This window comes from Danio rerio, chromosome 23, assembly GCF_049306965.1.
Source record: "Danio rerio strain Tuebingen ecotype United States chromosome 23, GRCz12tu, whole genome shotgun sequence".
Classification (NCBI taxonomy): Eukaryota; Metazoa; Chordata; class Actinopteri; order Cypriniformes; family Danionidae; genus Danio; species Danio rerio.
This window is the reverse complement of record NC_133198.1, coordinates 30,473,734-30,494,991: the sequence shown is the minus strand read 5'-3', so window position 1 is coordinate 30,494,991 and position 21,258 is coordinate 30,473,734. Positions and strand designations below refer to the sequence as shown.

General features: G+C 34.6%; 1 protein-coding gene across 1 annotated transcript; it reads left to right on the top strand.

Annotated features, from left to right (window-relative positions):
* Positions 1 to 1,965: 1,965 nt before the first annotated feature.
* Positions 1,966 to 19,932, top strand: pfkma (phosphofructokinase, muscle a). Its single transcript, NM_001004575.2, has 22 exons — positions 1,966 to 2,144; positions 3,292 to 3,365; positions 3,454 to 3,531; positions 6,286 to 6,475; positions 6,814 to 6,979; positions 7,076 to 7,120; positions 7,325 to 7,433; positions 9,231 to 9,326; positions 9,425 to 9,517; positions 9,606 to 9,731; positions 11,225 to 11,289; positions 11,418 to 11,481; positions 11,596 to 11,742; positions 12,536 to 12,606; positions 12,680 to 12,767; positions 13,068 to 13,220; positions 14,849 to 15,013; positions 15,100 to 15,161; positions 16,911 to 17,022; positions 17,110 to 17,209; positions 19,378 to 19,483; positions 19,577 to 19,932. Exons 1-22 carry the CDS (start codon positions 2,054 to 2,056, stop codon positions 19,728 to 19,730), a joined length of 2,355 nt encoding a protein of 784 aa, NP_001004575.1. The 5' UTR covers positions 1,966 to 2,053; the 3' UTR covers positions 19,731 to 19,932.
* Positions 19,933 to 21,258: the final 1,326 nt, after the last annotated feature.

Sequence of the window (21,258 nt, the reverse complement as noted above, 5' to 3'; positions counted from 1 at the left end):
TCTCGAATTCAAGCTCTATGTTAAAACAAAAAAAAAGTTGTTATTACTGATTTTGGACAGTCATTTTTTGATAGTACTTATTAACCAGTTCATTAATTCAGCACATTTTAAAATACCTGAAGTTCAACGTCAAAACCTTTAGTGACTTATGTACATACTTTTAATTCAACTCAACCTCTGTTGATAATCATAATGTTCCCTATTAGACTAAAATGAATTAAATTGCCTACATTACTAAAATGACTTTGGACCAATTCTCTGTCTACACAACATGCTCCTCAGCAAAGGTAAGTCTGGCCTTTTTATTTGATGTTAGGTCTCTGCAGACACTGGGCTTGAAGGCCAAATTCTCAGAAGTTTGTTGAGATCTTGTTCAGCACCAATCTGGAGAACAACTCCAACTGCAGTGTTGAACCCACTGAACAAAGTGATTCTCTGCATTATACTGTCCTTTTGCATATTTGTGTCTTTGGTGTCCAGCCTTTTTGGGAGATTTAGAACTACTTGGGTAGCAAAGAATTCAGTTCCAGATTTGGCATATAGCTGGCACAGCCAGGAGGCATTCATTCAGTAATGGCATACAGCATGTGAGCCAAACATGGCCCAAGGCTTGGCAGAAGATTTGGGTCATATGTAAAATGTAGTATTTGGCCCAGATTTTAAAAATTGATATGTGAGCCATGTAAGTTTGGCCTGCGTTGACCCACATGTAAAATACATTAATATATTGCATTATACATAAATATATATATTATTAATTAAAATACATTAATAATTTTTGAGTAAAAAAAAATTCTAGCAATCAGGTCGCTTTGAGAAAAAGCATGCCAGTGTGCTTAAAATGCGTCAATCGTGACACACCAACCTATCTGGCCCAGTTATGAGATATTAACTTGGCTGAGACTTGACTCAGATATGGTTCATGTTTGGCCCCTGTCTGGAACCCAGACTTACTCCAGTCATGTATTGTAATTCGCTGCGGCATGTGGGCCAAGCAAAACCTGATTGTTTGGGCCAGAGAAATTTTGCTATGTGTGTAGTTTTTGAGAGACTTAAATCCGTAACATTGTAAAAATGAAATAAATTCTAGAAGTTATAGATTTAGAATCAGCATTTTCTTTTGCTACAGCTGAAAGGCTCAATTCTTTGACCTTTATCTGCATGACCTGCTGTCAGAGCGCTTTATGTTCTTTAGAACGGCTCACTATCTTGTAAAGTCAGTGAGAACTGGCTATCAGTAAAACAGAGTTTGTCAGAAAATTCAGTAATTGATGCCAGATTAACACCAATAACTGGGAGATATCTGACAGTGTTCTGTTATTTTGATCAATGTTGTTATGTCATTTAAGTTTTTATACTGTGCTTCTGCTTATATTAAGAGTTCTGATGCAAAAACCTCTAGTGCTGCTTGAAATGTTCTTCTAGAATGTGCATTTTCCTAACCTTCTATGTTTTTGTTCAGTTATTTCACATTAAAGGCAGTGAAAATTACACCATTAAAATACTAAGCCTACACACAAGAGTGTGAGAAAAGTGCTTAATTTAGAAGAAATGTTGAAATGGCACCTGGAGGTTATGCATCTGAACTCTTCATATACGTAGCTTTAAAATATTCTTTAAAGTATTCAATTTCTCTCTAATGTATGACCTCCTCTAAATTTAGATACAAAGATAAATGCTTGTAGATCGATACAGTAATCAACATTTAAAGTGGATCAAAAAGTTTTTCAGAATTGCCCTAAGACAATTCTGAAATAGATAGTAATGTCAAGACATTACAGAACTTCGAGATATGCCAAATGTTTTTTTTTATTAAGCAGGCAACCTTTGCTGTGTAATTAGAGTTGCCACATTATATTTAGCTGAGTCGAGAGTGTGACTGCGGTGTCTGTGTTTGTGAAATGAAATCCAGTGGGTGGGCACAAATTGCTGGAGCACTGTACTATTAAACCCTTCCCTCTGCAGCCTTTTGCTCTGAGAGACGCTGCAGCACGTCTTTCATTTGCCTCCTTTTCCAATCCCATCTGCCGCCAAATTCTGGAATACCTGAACCATGGCTAACATAAACACGACTGAGGTGGATCCAACAAAGATGGGGGTCGGACGGGCCATCGCTGTGCTGACGTCAGGTGGTGATGCCCAGGGTAAGCAGATCCGCCTCTTGTTTTGTCCCAGTCTCATTGGAAAATTGGATCACAGTATATGTGGTGCAGCTTTCTGGGTACAGTTGTAATATTTCCTAAGGCTAAAATCTCTGATCCTGTTAAAGTTATTCAAGTTTTAAAGATGCTTTTTTTTTTTAAGTTGTTGTTAAATGTCCCTGGTTTAAATCTATTCCAAGTAATTGTTTAATGCTGTATTGTCACAAAAAGGCTTTTAAATCAAAGAATAATATATACATATATTATTTTCAGTGACTACATTGTACTATATAATGTAAAATGTAATTATTCTAATTAAATGTAATTGATTTAATTGAAATCTAAAATAATTAATAAAATGCCCTGCCATCAACACAATAAAAATTTGATGGAGTAAAATAAAATAAAATGTCCTGACACAAAGAGAGATCTTCCATAGTCTTTTGTTTTTTTCCGCTCTGCTTCATTAAGGTCAATGCTCTTGTAGCCTTTAGCTTTAGCCTGTAGCTCTTGTTCCCTCGTCTTCCCGTTTCCATAATTGACGGCTAAATTTATCTCTGGTGACCTCTTCTGAAATGACATGAGGTTATGGAGAGTAGCAGGCTTTTCCACAGCTGCTCACTGTTTGAAACTAGAGACACTGATTTGCGTTTGTACACAACATAATCTGAACACCTTGAACTTTTAAAGTGTGGAGTTCACAGAATTAAGTTATCTCAGACACTCTTGTTCATATCATTTTATAATCTTATTAAGTAATGAAATGTCATTGTCGTCTCGCTCCGCTTTCTCAGAAGCCCTGTGTGTAGCTTTTGTTTTGGAACAGTCAATGTTATCTTTCTTTGTTGACCCTGAAATATTGTGGTAAGCCTATAATGAGATGGATTTTGGGAGAAATTTGGGAAAAGCAGGTTGTCAAATATTGACAAAATGACAAATCAACTCCAATGAGTCTACAGATAAAAATGAAGAGTCTGTCATAAAACTTGAATTAACATTTGCTTGGCTTTTTTTAGATAAATCTAAATTTTAATCTTTAAAACCAACCATTAGATGAGTTAAAAGACCATTAGAACACTCTTCTGCAAGACTCATGTTGTTTTATTTATTAACCAGTGTTTTTAAGGAAGAGTTGTCTTGTCTACTGCAGGGATGAATGCAGCTGTGAGGGCCACTGTCAGAGTTGGTCTTTACACTGGAGCTAAAGTCTTCTTCGTCCATGAGGTATATTAGAATATCACCATTTATAAATAGTAACAACTGAATCAGACTTTTTAAAGTTGTTAAAGGTATGTTTGTTGACTGTGTGCAGGGCTATCAGGGATTGGTTGATGGAGGGGATCACATCCGTCCTGCTACATGGGAGAGTGTGTCCATGATGCTGCAGCTGGTAAGCTAAAATCTGTTATATCAGTTAACTGCAATAAACTGTACAGAGCACCTATGGGAATTAGGTATATTTAACTGTTTTACAAATGAAAATATGCTAAAAGAAAATATATATTTTTGAAGGAAATATAAATGTTCTTAGTGGAACACAATACTTTTGTCACAAAAAAATCTGTTATTTGCTGGGTTTAGTTTGGTTACTTTATTTATACCCGAAAGTAAATTTGGTTTATAAAGTTTATAAACAAATAAAAAATAAAATGAAATAATAAAAAATAAGTAAATAAAGGGCACTTTAATCACCCCCCTCCCCACACACACACACACACAAATAAAGGTTTAAAACAGTCTATAAAATGTGAAATGTGAAATTTACAAGTCACAGAAATATCTCTGCTTTAATCGTTGCCTTATTTAAATATCTAATGGTTGCTGTTATGAAACTATTTTTGTATCGTTTCGTTCTACAGCTTGATACTAAAAACCTGAGACCAGAAGGAAGGAGCTCAAACTCAGTCCTGGAGGGCCGGTGTCCTACATATTTTAGTTCCAACTCCATTTAAGTACACTGAAACCAGCTAACCAAGCTCTTTCTAGGTATACAAAAATTTCCAGGCAGGTGTGTTGAAGGAAGTTGGAGCTAAACTAGGCAGGACACCGGCCCTCCTGGACCGAGTTTGGACACCCCTGGTGTAGGGGATGAGCACTGTCACTTAAAATTGAATTTGTAATTCTCTTTAGCTGCCTGGTGTACACAACCTCCAGATTGGCTAGACACCCCAGTCAGCTTACTAGACCACTTAACTATTTGATTTAGTGTGTTTTTATTCTTAACAGACAAACAAAACAATGTTTCTCAGTGTCACTTAAGGGGCTGGGACAACAGAAGTGAGGATCCACATGTAGTTTATTAAGAACAGTAGTCAGGTAGTCAACGGTCAAACAGGTAGCAACAAGGAGCAAAAAAGGTCATCCAAAATCTTAGTCAAAAACAGGCAAAAGGTCAGTACAGGCGGCAAAGAATCAAGATAAACAAGGCAAGGAAAACCCTTACGTGATGCTCTTAAACAGACTCATCAATGTGCGCAGTTCATATAGTGTGTGAAATTAGTCTTTGAACAACTCCCAGCTGTATGTGTGTAATCAAAGGAAAATCTGGAACAGGTGTGTGTGGTGCATAACAGGATTTGTAGTTCCTGTGGTGATAGGATTGTAGTCTGTGTGACAGTAAATGAGTTCGAGAGGGGTCTGGCTGCAGACTGGGTTCAGATGTGTTTACCTACACCCCACCTCTAACCCTACCCCTCACAGTGACGTCACTAGCTCCATTGAGTGAGTTGTGTCCGACGTTGCATCTCTGAGCAATGCAGTCTCAGCTTGCATCATAAGGGTTGCATCCAGATACTATTGGAATGTTCCCCAGCGATCTATAAGGGTTAAATCGCAGGTGATCATGACACTCAGGAGGGTGCAATATTTTTATGAGAAAACAAATAAGCACTTTCCCTCTCATACACATTGTTTGCATGGCCTTTTAGACGGCTCTTAGGGTTGACAATTTTTAGTTGTTTAAATTCCTTATCCCCATGCAAAATACATTGAAATATATCAAATGAAATAAACTATGAACTAACAATTGATAAATATTAATTTAACATTGGAAATACCATATTTCTACACTACAATAACCATAGCAGTCATTCTGACAATTCAAATACAACTGTACCACATTGAGTTTTTGTCAAAATTTGAATATCTGTTGTCATTTTATGATGTCATTACTCTAAAAAGACAGTATTTTTTGTATTTTAACCTATAATTATGTACAAATACTAGATCTCACTTTGTCCACAAGTGGGAGAGCAAGAATTTAATTAATGATTAGGGCAGAGATGTCAAACTCAATTCCTGGAGGGCCGCAGTTCTGCACAGTTTAGTTCTAACTCTGCTCCAACACACTTACCTGTAGGTTTTAAACAAACCTGAATGGCTCAATTAGTTTGATCAGGTGTGTTTAATTAGGGTTGGAACTAAACTGTGCAGAGCTGCGGCCCTCCAGGAATTGAGTTTGACATCCCTGGACTAGGGCCAGATAAAATCTGATGACATTTTTGACTATTTCTGCCCATGATTTTGTAAAAAAAATTGCAGATTTATGCAGAATGATTTTAGGAGTATCATAAACTTCATTCATTCATTTTCTTTACAGATTAATAAAGGGACTAACCCTTTATTAATCTGGGGTCGCCACAGTGGAATGAACCACAGACTTATCCAGCATATGTTTTACACAGCGGATGCCCTTCCAGCTGCAACCCATGACTGGGAAAAGTATCATAAACTTAATATATGAAATAAAAAAATAATACCTTTAACTTTAATGTTTGCAATGCAAATCCTTACTTTACAAAATTAATTACTTTACAAACTGTATTGTAAATGAATCATGTGAACATTTTCATATTAGTCAATATTATTACTGAAATGTTTTAAAAAACAATATAAAAATAAATGTACAGTAGCTTTAGTGCTATTCGACCTCTAGCTCAAACATTGCAGCTACAATAGAGTAAAAGCTGCAAAATATTGAGTAATTGTTTAATCATGTCTTCCACTATTATGCTGAAATAAAAAATTATGCTGAAAGAAATATACTCCTTGTGCACAAATTACAACCTCCAAAATTAGTTTTTCTTTGATGTTAAGTTTTCTTTATTTTGTCATGACTGTCTGTCTTCTTTCTGTGCATTTGAAGGGTGGGACAGTAATTGGCAGCGCCCGCTGTAAGGATTTCCAGACCAGAGAAGGGCGTTTAAAGGCTGCATACAATCTTGTCAAATTAGGCATCACTAACCTCTGTGTAATCGGCGGTGATGGCAGTCTGACCGGTGCCAACATATTTCGCACAGAGTGGAGTGACTTGCTGAAAGATCATGTCAGCAAAGGTAAAGAGGATCTGCTTTGCTGAAACATATTAGAGACTGTGAAGAAATAGCCTGTGTTATAATCTCACTTTTAATAGTTTAGAGGTGACCAATCAGCTGTTTTCTGCAAACTTCACACAGAAATTCCAGCTGGACCAGTCGAAACTTAAACCAGCAACTTGGTTGCTGTGAGGCGACAGTGCTAACCACTGAGCCACAGTTTTGCCAATGAGTAAATAAAATAACTAAAGATTAAATCATAATAAAAGCCCCCTTTTAAAAAAAGTCTCTAAAATCTTGCTGACCAAACTTTAGAAAAGATACTCACCTGAAACGTAATATTTTCCGTGCGCACACAGGTAAGATCACCAAGGAAGAGGCCAAAGCTTCATCTCATCTGAATATTGTGGGTATGGTTGGCTCCATAGACAATGACTTTTGTGGAACGGACATGACTATTGGCACAGACTCGGCCCTGCATCGCATCATTGAGGTGGTGGACAGTATCACCACAACAGCACAAAGGTCACAAATATGCACAACGTATCAATCATAGACAATAAGCTTCAGTGTTCTGTAATGTTACTAAATTAGGATTTTAACCTCTGTCCTCGTGCACAGCCACCAACGTGCGTTTATCCTGGAGGTCATGGGCAGACACTGTGGGTAAGAAGTGCTTGTACTTGTTTGCTTTCAAAACAAGAGCATGTATTGGACTCCTTAAGACTCAAAAGTAAAAAAAAATCCAAAGTAAAAAAGTCTCTCTAACACTCCAATAATGTGGTTTTGATTCTAAAATCTTGCTTTTAATTAATTATGCAAGATTGTGTTTCTTGTGAGTCGTTAAATACAACCTTGTGTGTTTTTCAGCTATCTAGCACTGGTTACTGCTCTTGCATGTGGTGCCGACTGGGTGTTTATTCCAGAGATGCCTCCAGATGATGGCTGGGAGGAGCACTTGTGCAGAAGACTAACAGAGGTACAGAAAAATGGGAAAAGATACTGTACATTGTTCAGTGTTAATGAAATACAACACCACAAGTTTGGTAATGTTGTGTAGGAAATCTTTTATGTTCAAGAAGGCTATGTTTCAAGAGTTTCAAGAGCAGGTTTGGCATGCTGTCCCGAGAGAGAACTCGGTAGAGAGAGCTCGGTAATAATTGAGCCCAGGGCTCCCATCTGGTTAATGAGCATGTAAGGGGATCAGGTAGTTCTCAAGAGCGCCCCCTGGTAAAGGAGGAAAAAGGGGAGTAAGGTGAGACGGGCTGTTTATTGTGAGTTTGAAATAATCTGATTTATTAATGATTGGTTTATTAATGATTGCGGATGAGAGACCAGCCACGATCAATCATATCACATGCTCCTTTTGAAATTAGTTTGTGAAAACTATTTCACTTATTAATTTATTCGAAGATAAATTACTTTAATCATACAATTATTCATTAATATTATTATGTATTAATATTATTGTTATTATTATTTATTATTATTATTAATGTTATTGTGTGTGTGTGTGTGTGTGTGTGTGTGTGTGTGTGTGTGTGTGTGTGTGTGTGTGTGTGTGATCGTGATCCTTCAGAAATCCTTGTAATATGCTGATTTGATGTTGAAGCACCATTTATTAATATTATTATTATTATTATTATTATCATCAATGTTAAATTCAGTTGCCTCTTAGTGTTTTTTTTTTTTTTTTTTTTTTGATAAATAAAAAAAGTTCAACAGATAGGATTTAAATGTATTTATGGTCAAATTTAAACAATTGTGTTTATCTTTGCAGAATAAACCAACCAATGAATTAATAAATCCTAAACCTTTAAATGTTGTATGTAAATTTACAAGAAAAGAAACTATTTTGAATTGCATATCGAATAATTGTTTTAATTATTAAGCTTTTTGTTTAAATTTTTTAAGTAGTTTTTAAACATGAATAAATCTGAATTTAATACATTTTGTGCTTAGTTAAAAACAAAACAATCAAAAAGGCAAGAAAAATAATTTCACAAATTTTTTGCAATAGTCATTTTCACACAATTTTACCTGATTCTGAATAGAGTTTGTCCAGAAATTAAAACAAATAAAAATAATTCAACTCAATTCATCTTTATTTCTATAGCGCTTTTACAATGTAGATTGTGTCAAACAGCTTAACATAGAAGTTCTAGTAAATTGAAATTCATTCCAGTTTTCAGAGTTGAAGTTTAGTTAGTTCAGTTCAGTGTGGTTTAATTTTTACTGCTGAAAGTCCAAACACTGAAGAGCAAAGTCATTGATGTGCAGCTCCACAAGTCACAAACCAAGAAACAAAACTTCACCAATTGACAAAAGTAAAGGATAAAAAACCTTAAGAGAAACCAGTCAGTCTAGGTGCTGAAGGCTAGAGAATGCTGGATGTCCATTGTGGAGAAGCTTCAGGTGTGAGTAGATCACTGGCGGGTGTTCAAGCTGGCCCACGAGGTCAATGCGAAGACTCGTCTGTCATTGGGGTCTTTCAGAACCTCATGCTCTCCAGTCTTCCATGACCACCACAGCATCTGCTCAGGACACGGCCTGGTCCAGGATTATGGACACCTTGGCATAATTTCTTCACAGATCTTGGATCACATAATGGCTCTGCATAATCTCTAGAGGCCTCGGGATGAGTATTCCCAGGTTGAAATAGAGAAATAATCATGATTCCAGTTTTCCAATTTGATTTCATGCACATTTTGACTGGAAATCAACACAAAACACTGAAAAAAAAAAGTAAATTTTAATATTTTTTTCCTCTCCTCAGACCAGAAATGCAGGTTCTCGTCTCAATGTGATCATCGTGGCTGAGGGAGCCATCAATAAAGAAGGACAACCAATCACCTGTGACCAGCTGAAAGATGTAATTCAACCCTTGCTTAACCACCCATTACCACTATCATTATGCTGTAACTGCTGCCTGTGGGTGCACTTTGATTACATTTATCTGTGGTCATACAGCTGGTGACAAAGAGGCTGGGCTTTGACACTCGTGCCACTATTCTTGGACACGTGCAGAGAGGTGGAACCCCTTCAGCTTTTGACAGAGTGCTAGTGAGTTTGTGACTTTCCACACCATATCATCTGACTCTTTATATGAGTATCTGTATAAGTGTACGTGTGTGTGTTTGCTGTGCATCAGGGCAGTCGGATGGGTGTGGAGGCTGTAATGGCTCTGCTGGAAGCCACTCCAGAGACCCCTGCGTGTGTGGTCAGTCTGACCGGGAACCAGGCTGTTAGACTCCCCCTGATGGAGTGTGTACAAGTGGTGTGTACATACAGTAGTTAAATCATTTAAAGGTGCCGTTGAATTAAAATAATTATTTTAGATGTTAGTTTCAGTATGCTAGTTTTAAGTAGTATGTCTATAAGCTACTCTACTCCAAAACAGTAACAAAATGTATGTTTAGAAAACATAGAACTGATATAAACATCCAAAGCTTGCAGTGCTTGCCTAAATGAATTAATGATTGTTTTCACGTTACCTTAGAATGCAGTTTCTCATCAAATCGTGACCAATCATATTCTCTCTAGTATCTGACATGTCCCATCCCCTTTAAAACACTTCTCATTTGCTTTTCATTTGATGTGTTTGAGCTCAACCACTCTCACTGGTGGAGCTGTGATAAAAACCGAACACTATTGGCTGTTGTTTTAAAAGGGAGGAGCTACTCTATATTCGACCCTCTCTTAATTTTTCAGTTTACATCAAACATTGAATGAAAGTGCATTCTTCACTGGACCTTTAAAGTCTTCGAATCAATATTTAAATAAAGGTCTTAAAAGGTTTAAATGTATTGAAAGATATAAAGCAGCACATTTTGTTATTGCTAGTTCTGACGTGGTGTTTGAAAGTAAGACTTAAGAGGTGTATCTATTTATTTTTTAAATATTATAGTTATATCTGTAGTTGTAGGTGAAATTATTAGGCCTACAGCTAAAATTTAAGTCCTTCAAATCCCCAAAATCTTAAACCCTAAAGAGCTGTTTTACAGAGCAGGGATTTTTTTTATAATATTTCTCATAATAATATTGATATAATAAATGCATAAAGTTTGCCTGGAATAAAAGCAGTCTTTACAGCAGTTTTAAAAAATTTTTAAAGTCAATATTATTAGCCCTCTTAAGATGATCTCAATCTCTCTGTTAAACAGCACTCAGGAAAAATTGGAAAGAGATAAAAAATTTTACAGGAGGGCTAATAATTTTGACTTCAACTCTATATTATACACATGAGGAGTTTAGATGCAAAAACCTCTAAATGCCGTCTGAAATTTTCCTTTTGCAATTTTTCCCTTCCTTTTTCTTTTTAAATCAGGCTCCTGTGTGTATGTTCAGTAATATCACTTATGGCAAAGAATGTCACTATTTTCTTATACTTTAGAGTGAAATATCTCAACACAAACAAAGGAGGCTGAGAAAAATGTTCTTTTTCGTTGGAAATTTCAGACGGCACTTGGAGGTTTTTGCATCGGAACTCTTCAAATACACTGTATACAGCTTGCATATTTTATACACAACAAATAGATCAGATAATTGTAAAAAACGACTGAGGAATTAATATTATATTAGCTCAACCTCAGTAAATAAGTTGTGTTGAATACAAGTGATGTATAATTATCTTTAAAATGAGTTCTTTAATAAAATTGTTTATTTTTTGTTTTTTAAAGCTGTTGATTTGCATGCTTTATTTTCAAGTAAACTTAACTGATTATGTATGGATATACATTTTGTAAATTCTCTATTTCTTTCAAAATACAGACCAAGGATGTCACTATTGCAATGAATGAGGGTCGATTCGATGATGCTGTAAAGCTCAGAGGAAGGTATGTATTGAAACGTCACCTTTTCTTTAATATTTTTATTATACTCTTTATTATTTCTTTTTTGTGTGTCTGTTTTCATGCTAATTGTATTACCCTTCAGTGATACAAAATCAAATGTCTATGTGTAGGAGTTTTGAGAATAACTGGAACACATATAAGCTTTTGGCTCATATTCGCCCCCCAGATAAGAAGGTCAGGAGATTAAAAAATGAGCCTTACTCATCCATTTATTCTCATTTCACATCTATGTAACCTCATTTTTATTATTATGTGTTTTTATGTTTTACACCTTTTTTCCCCCATTAGAGTAACATTAATGTGGCCATCCTGAACGTGGGTGCTCCCTGCGCTGGCATGAACGCAGCTGTGCGTGCAGCTGTTAGGATCGGCATCATCCAAGGCCACAACATGCTGGCGGTCCATGATGGCTTTGAGGGTCTGGCTCAAGCAAAGGTAAACAACAGAAACACAAAAGGATATTAAGAGTTGCAAATTTTGGGATCGGTAAGACTATTTAATTTATTATTTGTATTGGAGTCTCTCGTGCTCACCAAAGCTGGATTTGTTTGATAAAAATACAGAAAAAAAGGTGAATAATATTACAATTGAAAATTAACTATTCAAAATCATTTCATGTTTTAATGTATTTTAAAATGACTCCATTTCTCCAATGTTTAGTTTCACATTATCCTTCATAAATTACTCTAATATACTGATCAGCTGCTAACTTTTTATCATTATCCGATTTGAAAAACAGTTTAAGGGATGGTTAGACCAAAAATGAATCTGTCATCCCCCGTCACCCCCTTGTGTGTTTTTAAGCCTTTATGTGTTTCTTTCTTCTGTTGAACACAAAAGAAGATCCTTTGAAGAATGCTATTTCCTGGGACCCATTGACCACCATTGTAACCTTTTTTCCTATTATAGAAATCAGTGGTTGCCAGCAACCAGCATTCTTTAAAATATCTTCTTTTGTGTTCAACAGAAAAGAAAAAAAATCACAAAGGTTTAAAAAGAAACGAGGGAGAGTAAATGATGATTTAATTTTTATTTTGGGTGACCTATTCCCTAAATATGTATGTAGAATACTACTGTCACTTTTAATCAGTTTGAGCCATTCTTCATTTATAATGATAAGAGTGATTTAACAATAAATAAACAGCATATTTTCATTACTGGGTAAACTTGTTGTGGTACCATTCGAAAGGCAGTCATATTGTTATATTTTATCTAACTATGTTTTCAGATTGAGCCTATCACCTGGAACACTGTTGGAGATTGGACAGGGAAAGGTGGATCTGACTTGGGAACTAAAAGGTACTGATCACTCCTACATTTTCTGTATCATCATTTACACTGCTGTAATAGTGTTTTTCCCCTGTTTATGCAGACTATTGCCTGGAAAATACATGGAGGAGATCAGCCTGAATATTGCCAAGTATAATATTCACGCTCTGGTTATCATCGGTGGTTTTGAGGTGAATTGGTGAAATTATTTTAATGGATAGTTCAACCAAATATAAAAATTCTGTAAACTTTTACTCAGCCTTGTTTGTTCTAAAGTTTTTGTTTTTTTAACACAAAATAAGATATTTTGAAGAATGTTGTAACCTGGCAACACTTGAGAGCATTTGACATTCTTAAAAATATCTTCTACAGAACAGGGTGAGTAAATGATGATTTTTAATTTTTTGGTTGAGCTATCCATTAAATGTCTGTTTTATTATTTCCACATTCTGTTCAGGTAACAATAAAACCACTATCTTTTCTTTTTTTAGGCATTTTCAGGTGGACTGGAAATGGTTCAAGGCAGAGAAAAGTATGAAGAGCTGTGTATTCCTATGGTGATCATTCCTGCTACTGTATCAAACAACGTGCCCGGCTCAGACTTCAGCATTGGAGCAGACACTGCCCTTAATACCATCACCACGGTGAGACATACAACACACACACACTGCCTATTTGAGGGATGCACCACATATGAGTATTATAGGCCAGTTTATTAAATGTCAATTATTTATTATTTATTTATTATAGGCTAAAGTACTAAAATAAGTGATTTTTTTTTTGTTATTATTTAATTAGTGCATGTCATTTTTATTATTGACTAAGTCTTTGAAACATACATTTAAATTTATATTTATGCATTTAGCAAATGCTGTTATGCAAAATTAATATTATTTATACATGATTTAATAACTGATTGAAAATTAAATCAGTTTATGTATTCTCTCTCTCTCTCTCTCTCTCTCTCTCTCTCTCTCTCTCTCTCTCTCTCTCTCAATTCAATTTAATTCAATACTTTATTGGCATGACAAATGTTGCCCAAGCATTTATAAAGCATTTATAAGAAATAAAATACATGTATAATAAAAAACACAGTAAATAATAGTAGTATTTAATAAAAAGATGTACTTATATATATTTATTTATATATATATATATATATATATATATATATATATATATATATATATATATATATATATATATATATATATAATAATTTTTTTATATATATTTTTTAAATAAATTATATTATTCAATATAATAATATATCTTATATTAATCAATGTATCATATAATTCATATCTATCAATAAAGTTAATAGATCAGACTAATTTATATATATATATATATATATATATATATATATATATATATATATATATATATATATATATATATATATATATATATATATATATATATATATATATATAGTTTTGCTGAGGGATTTATTATGCTTAATAATAGTAATAAAATGCTTATTAATTATTAATTATTAATAATAAATCATTTTAAATAATGTTTTTTTTTGGCTGTTCACATTATTTCTGATTTATAAAGTGATTAAAAAATCGCATTTAAATTTCCAAACCCTGTTGAAAAAAGCCTGTAAAACTTTTCACTCGTACACTACGGCTAATTTAATTCATCCAATTAAAATTCATTCATTCAAATCTTTTTACTGTGCGGTAAACCGGAGCTCACAAGTTTTCTAAAATGAAAATATATGATCATGCTACAAACAGTTCTCTTTTTGTAGCATGAGCATACATTTTCATTTTAGAAATCCCTCGTGAGATCCGGTTTACCCCACAGTCCAAAAACATGTGCCATAGCTGAAATGGATTAATTAAATTAGTCGTGGTGTATGAGTGTGTGTGAATGTGAGGGTGTATGGGTGTTTCCCAGTATGGGGTTGCTGCTGGACGGGCATCTGCGTAAAAACATATGCTGTAATAGTTGGCGGTTCATTCCACTGTGGCAACCTCTGATAAATCAACCCTTAGCCGAAAGAAAATGAATGAATGAATGAATGTGATTAATCAACTGGGAAAATTATTTGACTCTAATTGTCTGTGGTGTCTTATGCATTTTTTCATTATTATTTCAACAACATTCCCACTTAAAAATAAATGTAATACATTGATTACATTCGTATAGAACTTTTCTTGGAACTCAAAGCACAGATTTGTGGGGAAATAATTGTTCTCAATGTAAAGATTAAAGGTTATTGTCTAGTTGGATTTATTCAGAAGTTGATCCCTTCTAGACCTGTGACAGGATCAAGCAGTCGGCAGCAGGAACTAAGCGACGTGTGTTCATCATTGAAACTATGGGAGGATACTGCGGTTACCTGGCCACAATGTCTGGTCTCTCTGCCGGAGCTGATGCTGCTTACATATTCGAGGAGAAATTTGGCATTCGTGACCTAGAGGTAAACTCAGAACAAATATGAATGAGTTCATTGATATTGTTTACAATATATTAAACTGAACAGCTCTTTGATTTTGATGTTCATAGAGAAATGTGGAACATCTTGTTGAGAAGATGAAAACCACTGTTAAGAGAGGCCTAATTCTCAGGTTTGACGTTTAACATTTAATTTAGTTTCATTCATTTTTGAGTTGATAAACTGTATCTGTACAATATTATCAATTGATTAAATAGCACTATTTGGAAATAATTTAGTCACACATTGTTTTAAATTAAATTTGCTATTTAAATCATTAGGGATGACTTTCCTAATTTGCTCCTTATTAATAGCTACAGTGCTCAGCATAATTGAGTACACCCCATTTTGAAATTGAATATTTGTATCCATTTCTCAGTGAATATAGGCAATGTATATTGGTGCATTTGAACAAAACAAGATTTTTAAACAGATTTATTTATTTAAATAATATTTTAGTTACCAAACATATTTAGACATTGAAAAATATTACAATTAAATTCCAGCAAAATATTGCAAAAAAATGACGACCTACAAAATTTCAACAATTTTTTTTTCAATTTTTTTTCCTTCTCTTGATTCCTTCTCTCCTCTTTTTTTAAATTTGTAATTAATATTTTTCTATAACATATAAATTTGGCTGTACTAGTTTTTGGACCATTATTGTAAGTTATTTTGTTAGATTAGCTCCAGATTTGGCCTCAGTACTGTAATGTTTATGCACAAATATAATATTATATTGCATCCTATTAAAAATATTAATTCAAACGATAGATTTGTGAAGGGTGTACAGTATATCCTGAGCACTGTATTAAGGTAGTTTAGGTCTGGGGTTCCCAAACTTTTTAGCTTGCGACCCCCAAAATGACAATGCCAGTGACTCACGGCCCCCAATAGCTACTATAGTAACTTTATAGTATATGGTAACTATAGACGACTTTTTTTTTTTTTCTTCAGTAGGTTATGGACGAAATATGGTAATTCTTACAGTTTAATAAAAATAAATAGATTTTTGGAAATCACCAGGCAACCCCCACGTCATTATGCTGCAACCCCTCGGGGGGTCCCGACCCCCGCTTTGAGAACCCCTGTTTTAGGTATTGGGTTAGGGATGCAGAATAAGATCATGCAGAATATGTAGTTTGTAAGTACTAATAGAAGTACTAGTCAATAACATCCATGCTATCAAGCAGCTAGTTAATAGTGAGAATGGGTCCCTAAAGGGTTACCAAATGTATTCATTTTGATTGATTGGAATGGTCCTGTAGGAGAGTGAATCCTACAGCAAATACAGCAAAGCAAAGATAAAAATGAAATAAGCAGTGCATACTTTGTGATTATACTTTATTAAACTTTCAGTAGATAACATGTCTGAATACTTTAATCTCTCTCAGGCCTTAAAAACATGCAAATTATACAATTTCACTCCAATAAGGTTAAACTCTGCAATAACTCAACAAATCTCAACTTCTGACTTATTATTATCCCAACTCAACATTGCATGTCTATGCGATGTGACTATTGCGAATACATACATTGCGATATATTGTGCTACAGGTACTCTCGCTTGCTCAACCTGTTTGAGTTTCTCTCCTCTGTTGAAGACACACACACACACACGCACACACACACAAATATATATTGTAGAAAGCTGAAAACCTGTAACCATTGACTTCCATGATATTTGATTTTTCTACCATGGATCTCAACGCTTACAAGTTTTAATCTTCTTTTCTGTTCATCAGAAAAAAAACGTGTAAAGGTTTAGAAAACTATCCCTTTAAAAAATTATTTCTATCAAAATCATATTTATCATGAAACTCAAATACGCATTGAAGATGAATTGTCAGAAATGACACCTTTCAATGATATTGTCTTCTAGAAATGAGAACAGCAATTCCAACTACACCACCGATTTCATCTTCAACCTGTATTCAGAGGAAGGGAAAGGTGTTTTTGACTGCCGTAAGAATGTCCTTGGCCATATGCAGCAGGTTAGATGTAATAAAATTGCATGGAATATTGCACATCTTTGTTTTTAAGTGTTTAGTCATATAACCATTTTTTTTGTTTTTTTTCAGGGTGGCACCCCAACACCTTTTGATAGAAACTTTGCTACCAAAATGGGTGCCAAGGCTGTTCTCTGGCTGACAGAAAAACTGAAGGATTGTTATAGACATGGTGAGTAATGCAGTCTGATATTTGCTGTCAGCTCTGGCAATGCTCTGCATGTTCAAGTTGAAATCTCTGCAACTTTCATGTCACTTATGTCAATTACAACAAGCTTGCTTCATACGACCCTAGGTTTCATGTTTTTGCAATTTTGTTCCAGTGTTTGTTTGATCGTTCACCTAATAAATAAACATTCCTATTCCTTCACTATTCCACCACTTGTTCCAGACCTGTTCTACTTCATTTCTTCTGTTGAACATGAGAATATAAAATGAAGAAGTCCTGTAGCCATTGACTTCCATGGATTTTTAATGGCTAGCGGTTTCCATAAGTCCTTAAAATATCTACTTTTGTGTTCAACAGAAGAAAGAAACTCATAAAGGTTTGGAATCTCTTGGGTGTGAGTAAACAATGAGTGAGATTTAATTTTTTTGGGTGAACAATCCCTTTAGGACAGACAGTTTATATGTTTATAGTCAATAGTAGTGGTCTTTATTGAATCAATGTATAAATAGACAGAATTATTTTTACAAATTATAAGTATTACGATCATTATTAATCGAAATTGAAAGCGAAAACTGTGACATGGTGGCTCAGTGGTTAGCATTGTCGCCTCACAGCAAGAAGGGCACTGGGCCAGTTGGCATTTCTGTGTGGAGTCTTCATGTTCTCCCTGTGTTGGGTTTCTTCTGGGTGCTCCGGTTTCCCCCACAGTCCAAAGACATGCGCTATAGGTGAATTGAATAAACTAAATTGGCCGTAGGGAATATTTGTCTAGGGCAAATAGCATTTTAAGGGATCCAACCCACCCTGGCCATAGTCTGCTCACGCTCATGCCATCAGGCAGGCGGTACCAAATCCTGAGGAGCAAATCAGTGTGATTTTGTGATCGTTTTTATCCTGTCATTATGAGACTTTTGATTAAGACCATATTTTAAATACTATTGATAGCTAGTATGTAATTATAAATCTATAAATAGTTAAACTAGCGCAAATTGTCAATATTATCAGTAATATGAGTATCTATTTCAGGGTTGTCCAAACTCTGTCCTGGAGGGTCTGTGTCCTGCATAGTTTAGCTCCAGCTTCCTTCAACACATGTGCCTGGAAGTTTCTAGTATACCTAGAAAGAGCTTATTAAGCAGATGTGTTTAATTGGGGTTGGAACTAAAAAATATGGAGAACACCGGCCCTCCAGGACTGAGGTTTGACACCCCTGTTCTAGTATATCTAATAAGAGCTTGATTAGCTGGTTCAGGTGTGTTTGATTAGGGTTGGAGCTAAACTCTCCTGGACACTGGCCCTCCAGGCACCCTTGATCTATTTATTCCTTTCTGTGATTTTTTTTTATTTTTTTTATTGAGTTATATTTTATATATAACTATATTTTTATTTATTTGTGAAATTGCAAAAGCTTTTTTATTATGTTAGGTTTTTATAGTGTTAGACGTTAACACTGGTGTTGTGTCTGATGTAACGTAATTTTGTTCTGCATTACAATTTATTGTAATGTTTCGAATGACAAAATAAAGGAAACTGGAACTGAACAGTAATGTATGAGAGTGTGTGTTAATGAGTGTGTATTCGTGTTCCCCAGTTCTGGGTTGCAGCTGGAAGGGCATCCGCTATGTAAAACATATGCTGAAGTAGTAGGTGGGTCATTCCGTTGTGGTGACTTATTAAATGGAAACTGAGCCGAATGAATGAATTAATTAATTAATTAATTAATAAAAGTAAAAACAAGTGTAATGTTACAAAACATCAAAATTTTTCAACCGTTTTTAACATCGATAATAGAAAACTGTTCTGAGCACAAAATAAGCAGTTTATAGTAGTTTCTGAAGGATCGTATGACACTGAAGACTGATCTAATGCTACTAAACATTCAGCTTTGCCAATGACAAGTAAAAAATATATATTTTAAATGTCAGATTCTATTAATATTTTACACTATGAATGTTTTCCTATATTTTCCTAATTATTTCCTGTCTGGTTATATATTTATTTGGTGGTAAGCCATACAGTAATGTTTAGTCAATTGCACAATAATCATCATCTAATCATTTTTTCTCTCAATGGTTTTAATATTTATTATTTTGCTACAATGACCAGCTGATCAAACATTCTCTTTAAATACAAATCACAAAAAAAAAATCCTCACTTGACTGTCTTTACAGGGCGAATCTTTGCCAACACCCCAGACTCTGCATGTGTGTTAGGCATGAGGAAGAGAGGACTGGTGTTACAGCCTCTAGCTGAATTGAAAGAAGAGACCGATTTTGAGTAATCATCTTCTTTTATATAACTCTTAAAACATCATGAATTTTGTGACCCATTAATTTATTATGGTTTCACACTCTCATGTCTTTCCCACAGACACCGTATACCAAAGAGCCAGTGGTGGTTAAAGCTGAGGCCTATTATGAAGATCCTGGCCAAGTACAAGATTAATCTGGACACCTCTGAACATGCTCTAATGGAGCACGTTGTCAGCAAGAAGCCTCCGGTGCACATGACCCTCACAAAGTAAATCGGGAGTGTGAATGAGGACAGATGTGACTACACAGAGCAAACACTTCAAGAGAACGATCAGGAATGTAGCTAGTTCTGTTGTGTATTCACCTCTCTGTTGTATTCTTTCATCTTGTTTGTATTTATAGTATTTATGATATTGCAATGTATCCAAAGTAAAATTATCTAATAATTATTAAATTATCTTGGTTGTCTTTGGACACTACTGTATACATGTGAGTTAATTAATAGGATTAGTCTAACAATTGTTTCTGATTTAAAAAATGTCATTTATGTTTCTGAGATTACTTTAATTAATTCATTACATGTATATAGTGTGTTTTCTAGGCCAGGGGTGGGAAACCTTTTTTCTATCAAGGGCCATTTACATTTTGTAACATCGTTTAGGGGCCATACCAAATTATAGGGCTTCTCGATTATGGCAAAAATCTTAATCACGATTATTTTGGTCATAATTGTAATGACGATTATCAGTTTAAGTCAAAATTATTCGCCCTTCTGTGAATTTTGTTTTTTTTTATATATAAATATTTCCCAAATTATGTTTGACAGAGGACTTTTTCACGGTATTACTGTACCTATAATATTTTTTTTCTGGAGAAAGGCTTATTTGTTTTATTTAGGCTAGAATAAAAGCAGGTTTTGATATTTTGAAACATATCTTAAGGTCAATATTAATATTATTAATAATTATTATTATTAGCCCCCTTAAGGAACATATATTTTGATTGGCTGCAGAAGAAACTACTTTTAAACAATGACTTGCCTAATTACATTAATTAAGCCTTTGAATGTCACTTTAAGCTGAATACTAGTATCTTGAAAAATATCTAGTAAAATATAATGTGTTGTCATCATAGCAAAGATAAAAGAAATCGGTTATTAGAAATGAATTATTAAATCTGTTATGATTAAAATGTGTTGAAAAAAAATCTTTCCATTAAGGGGAAAGGGTCGCTAATGATTCAGGAGGGCAAATAAATCTGATTTTATGTATGCAGCTATTTTCCTCCCTTTAAATAAGGGAGATAATTGCAATTGAATAAAAATATGAAACTGCTTTAAGCATCTTCACAGTAAGAAAAAAACTTCAGCTACAAAAGTCCTTCAGTCAAAAGCAGAGAGGGATTTTATCCTTTTTAAATATTCCTGCTGCTGACCGTTTTTATCAATCAAACAGATAATTAATAGAAACATTCAGCAGCAGGAATATTGTATGTTGGCTCTGATATGGTTTCTCTTTCGCATGTCTTTTGATTCTCAACTTGTTTATTACACAAATGAGGGTTAATATGAAGAATCACTAAACACTGTGCTCTGACACAAATGTGCATGTACTTGACCAGTAAAGTGCTCACATTAAGATGGCTTTAGGTGTGTGGGCTCTGCTCGTCTCCGAGGCTAAGTCCTCGCACACACAGAAGCATGCCACTATTAAAAATATGAATGATACACATCCCGTGCTGCAAACGTTACATTACAGCACATGCTTTTAGTCATTTTTCATGTGAAACTGAGCTTTGCAG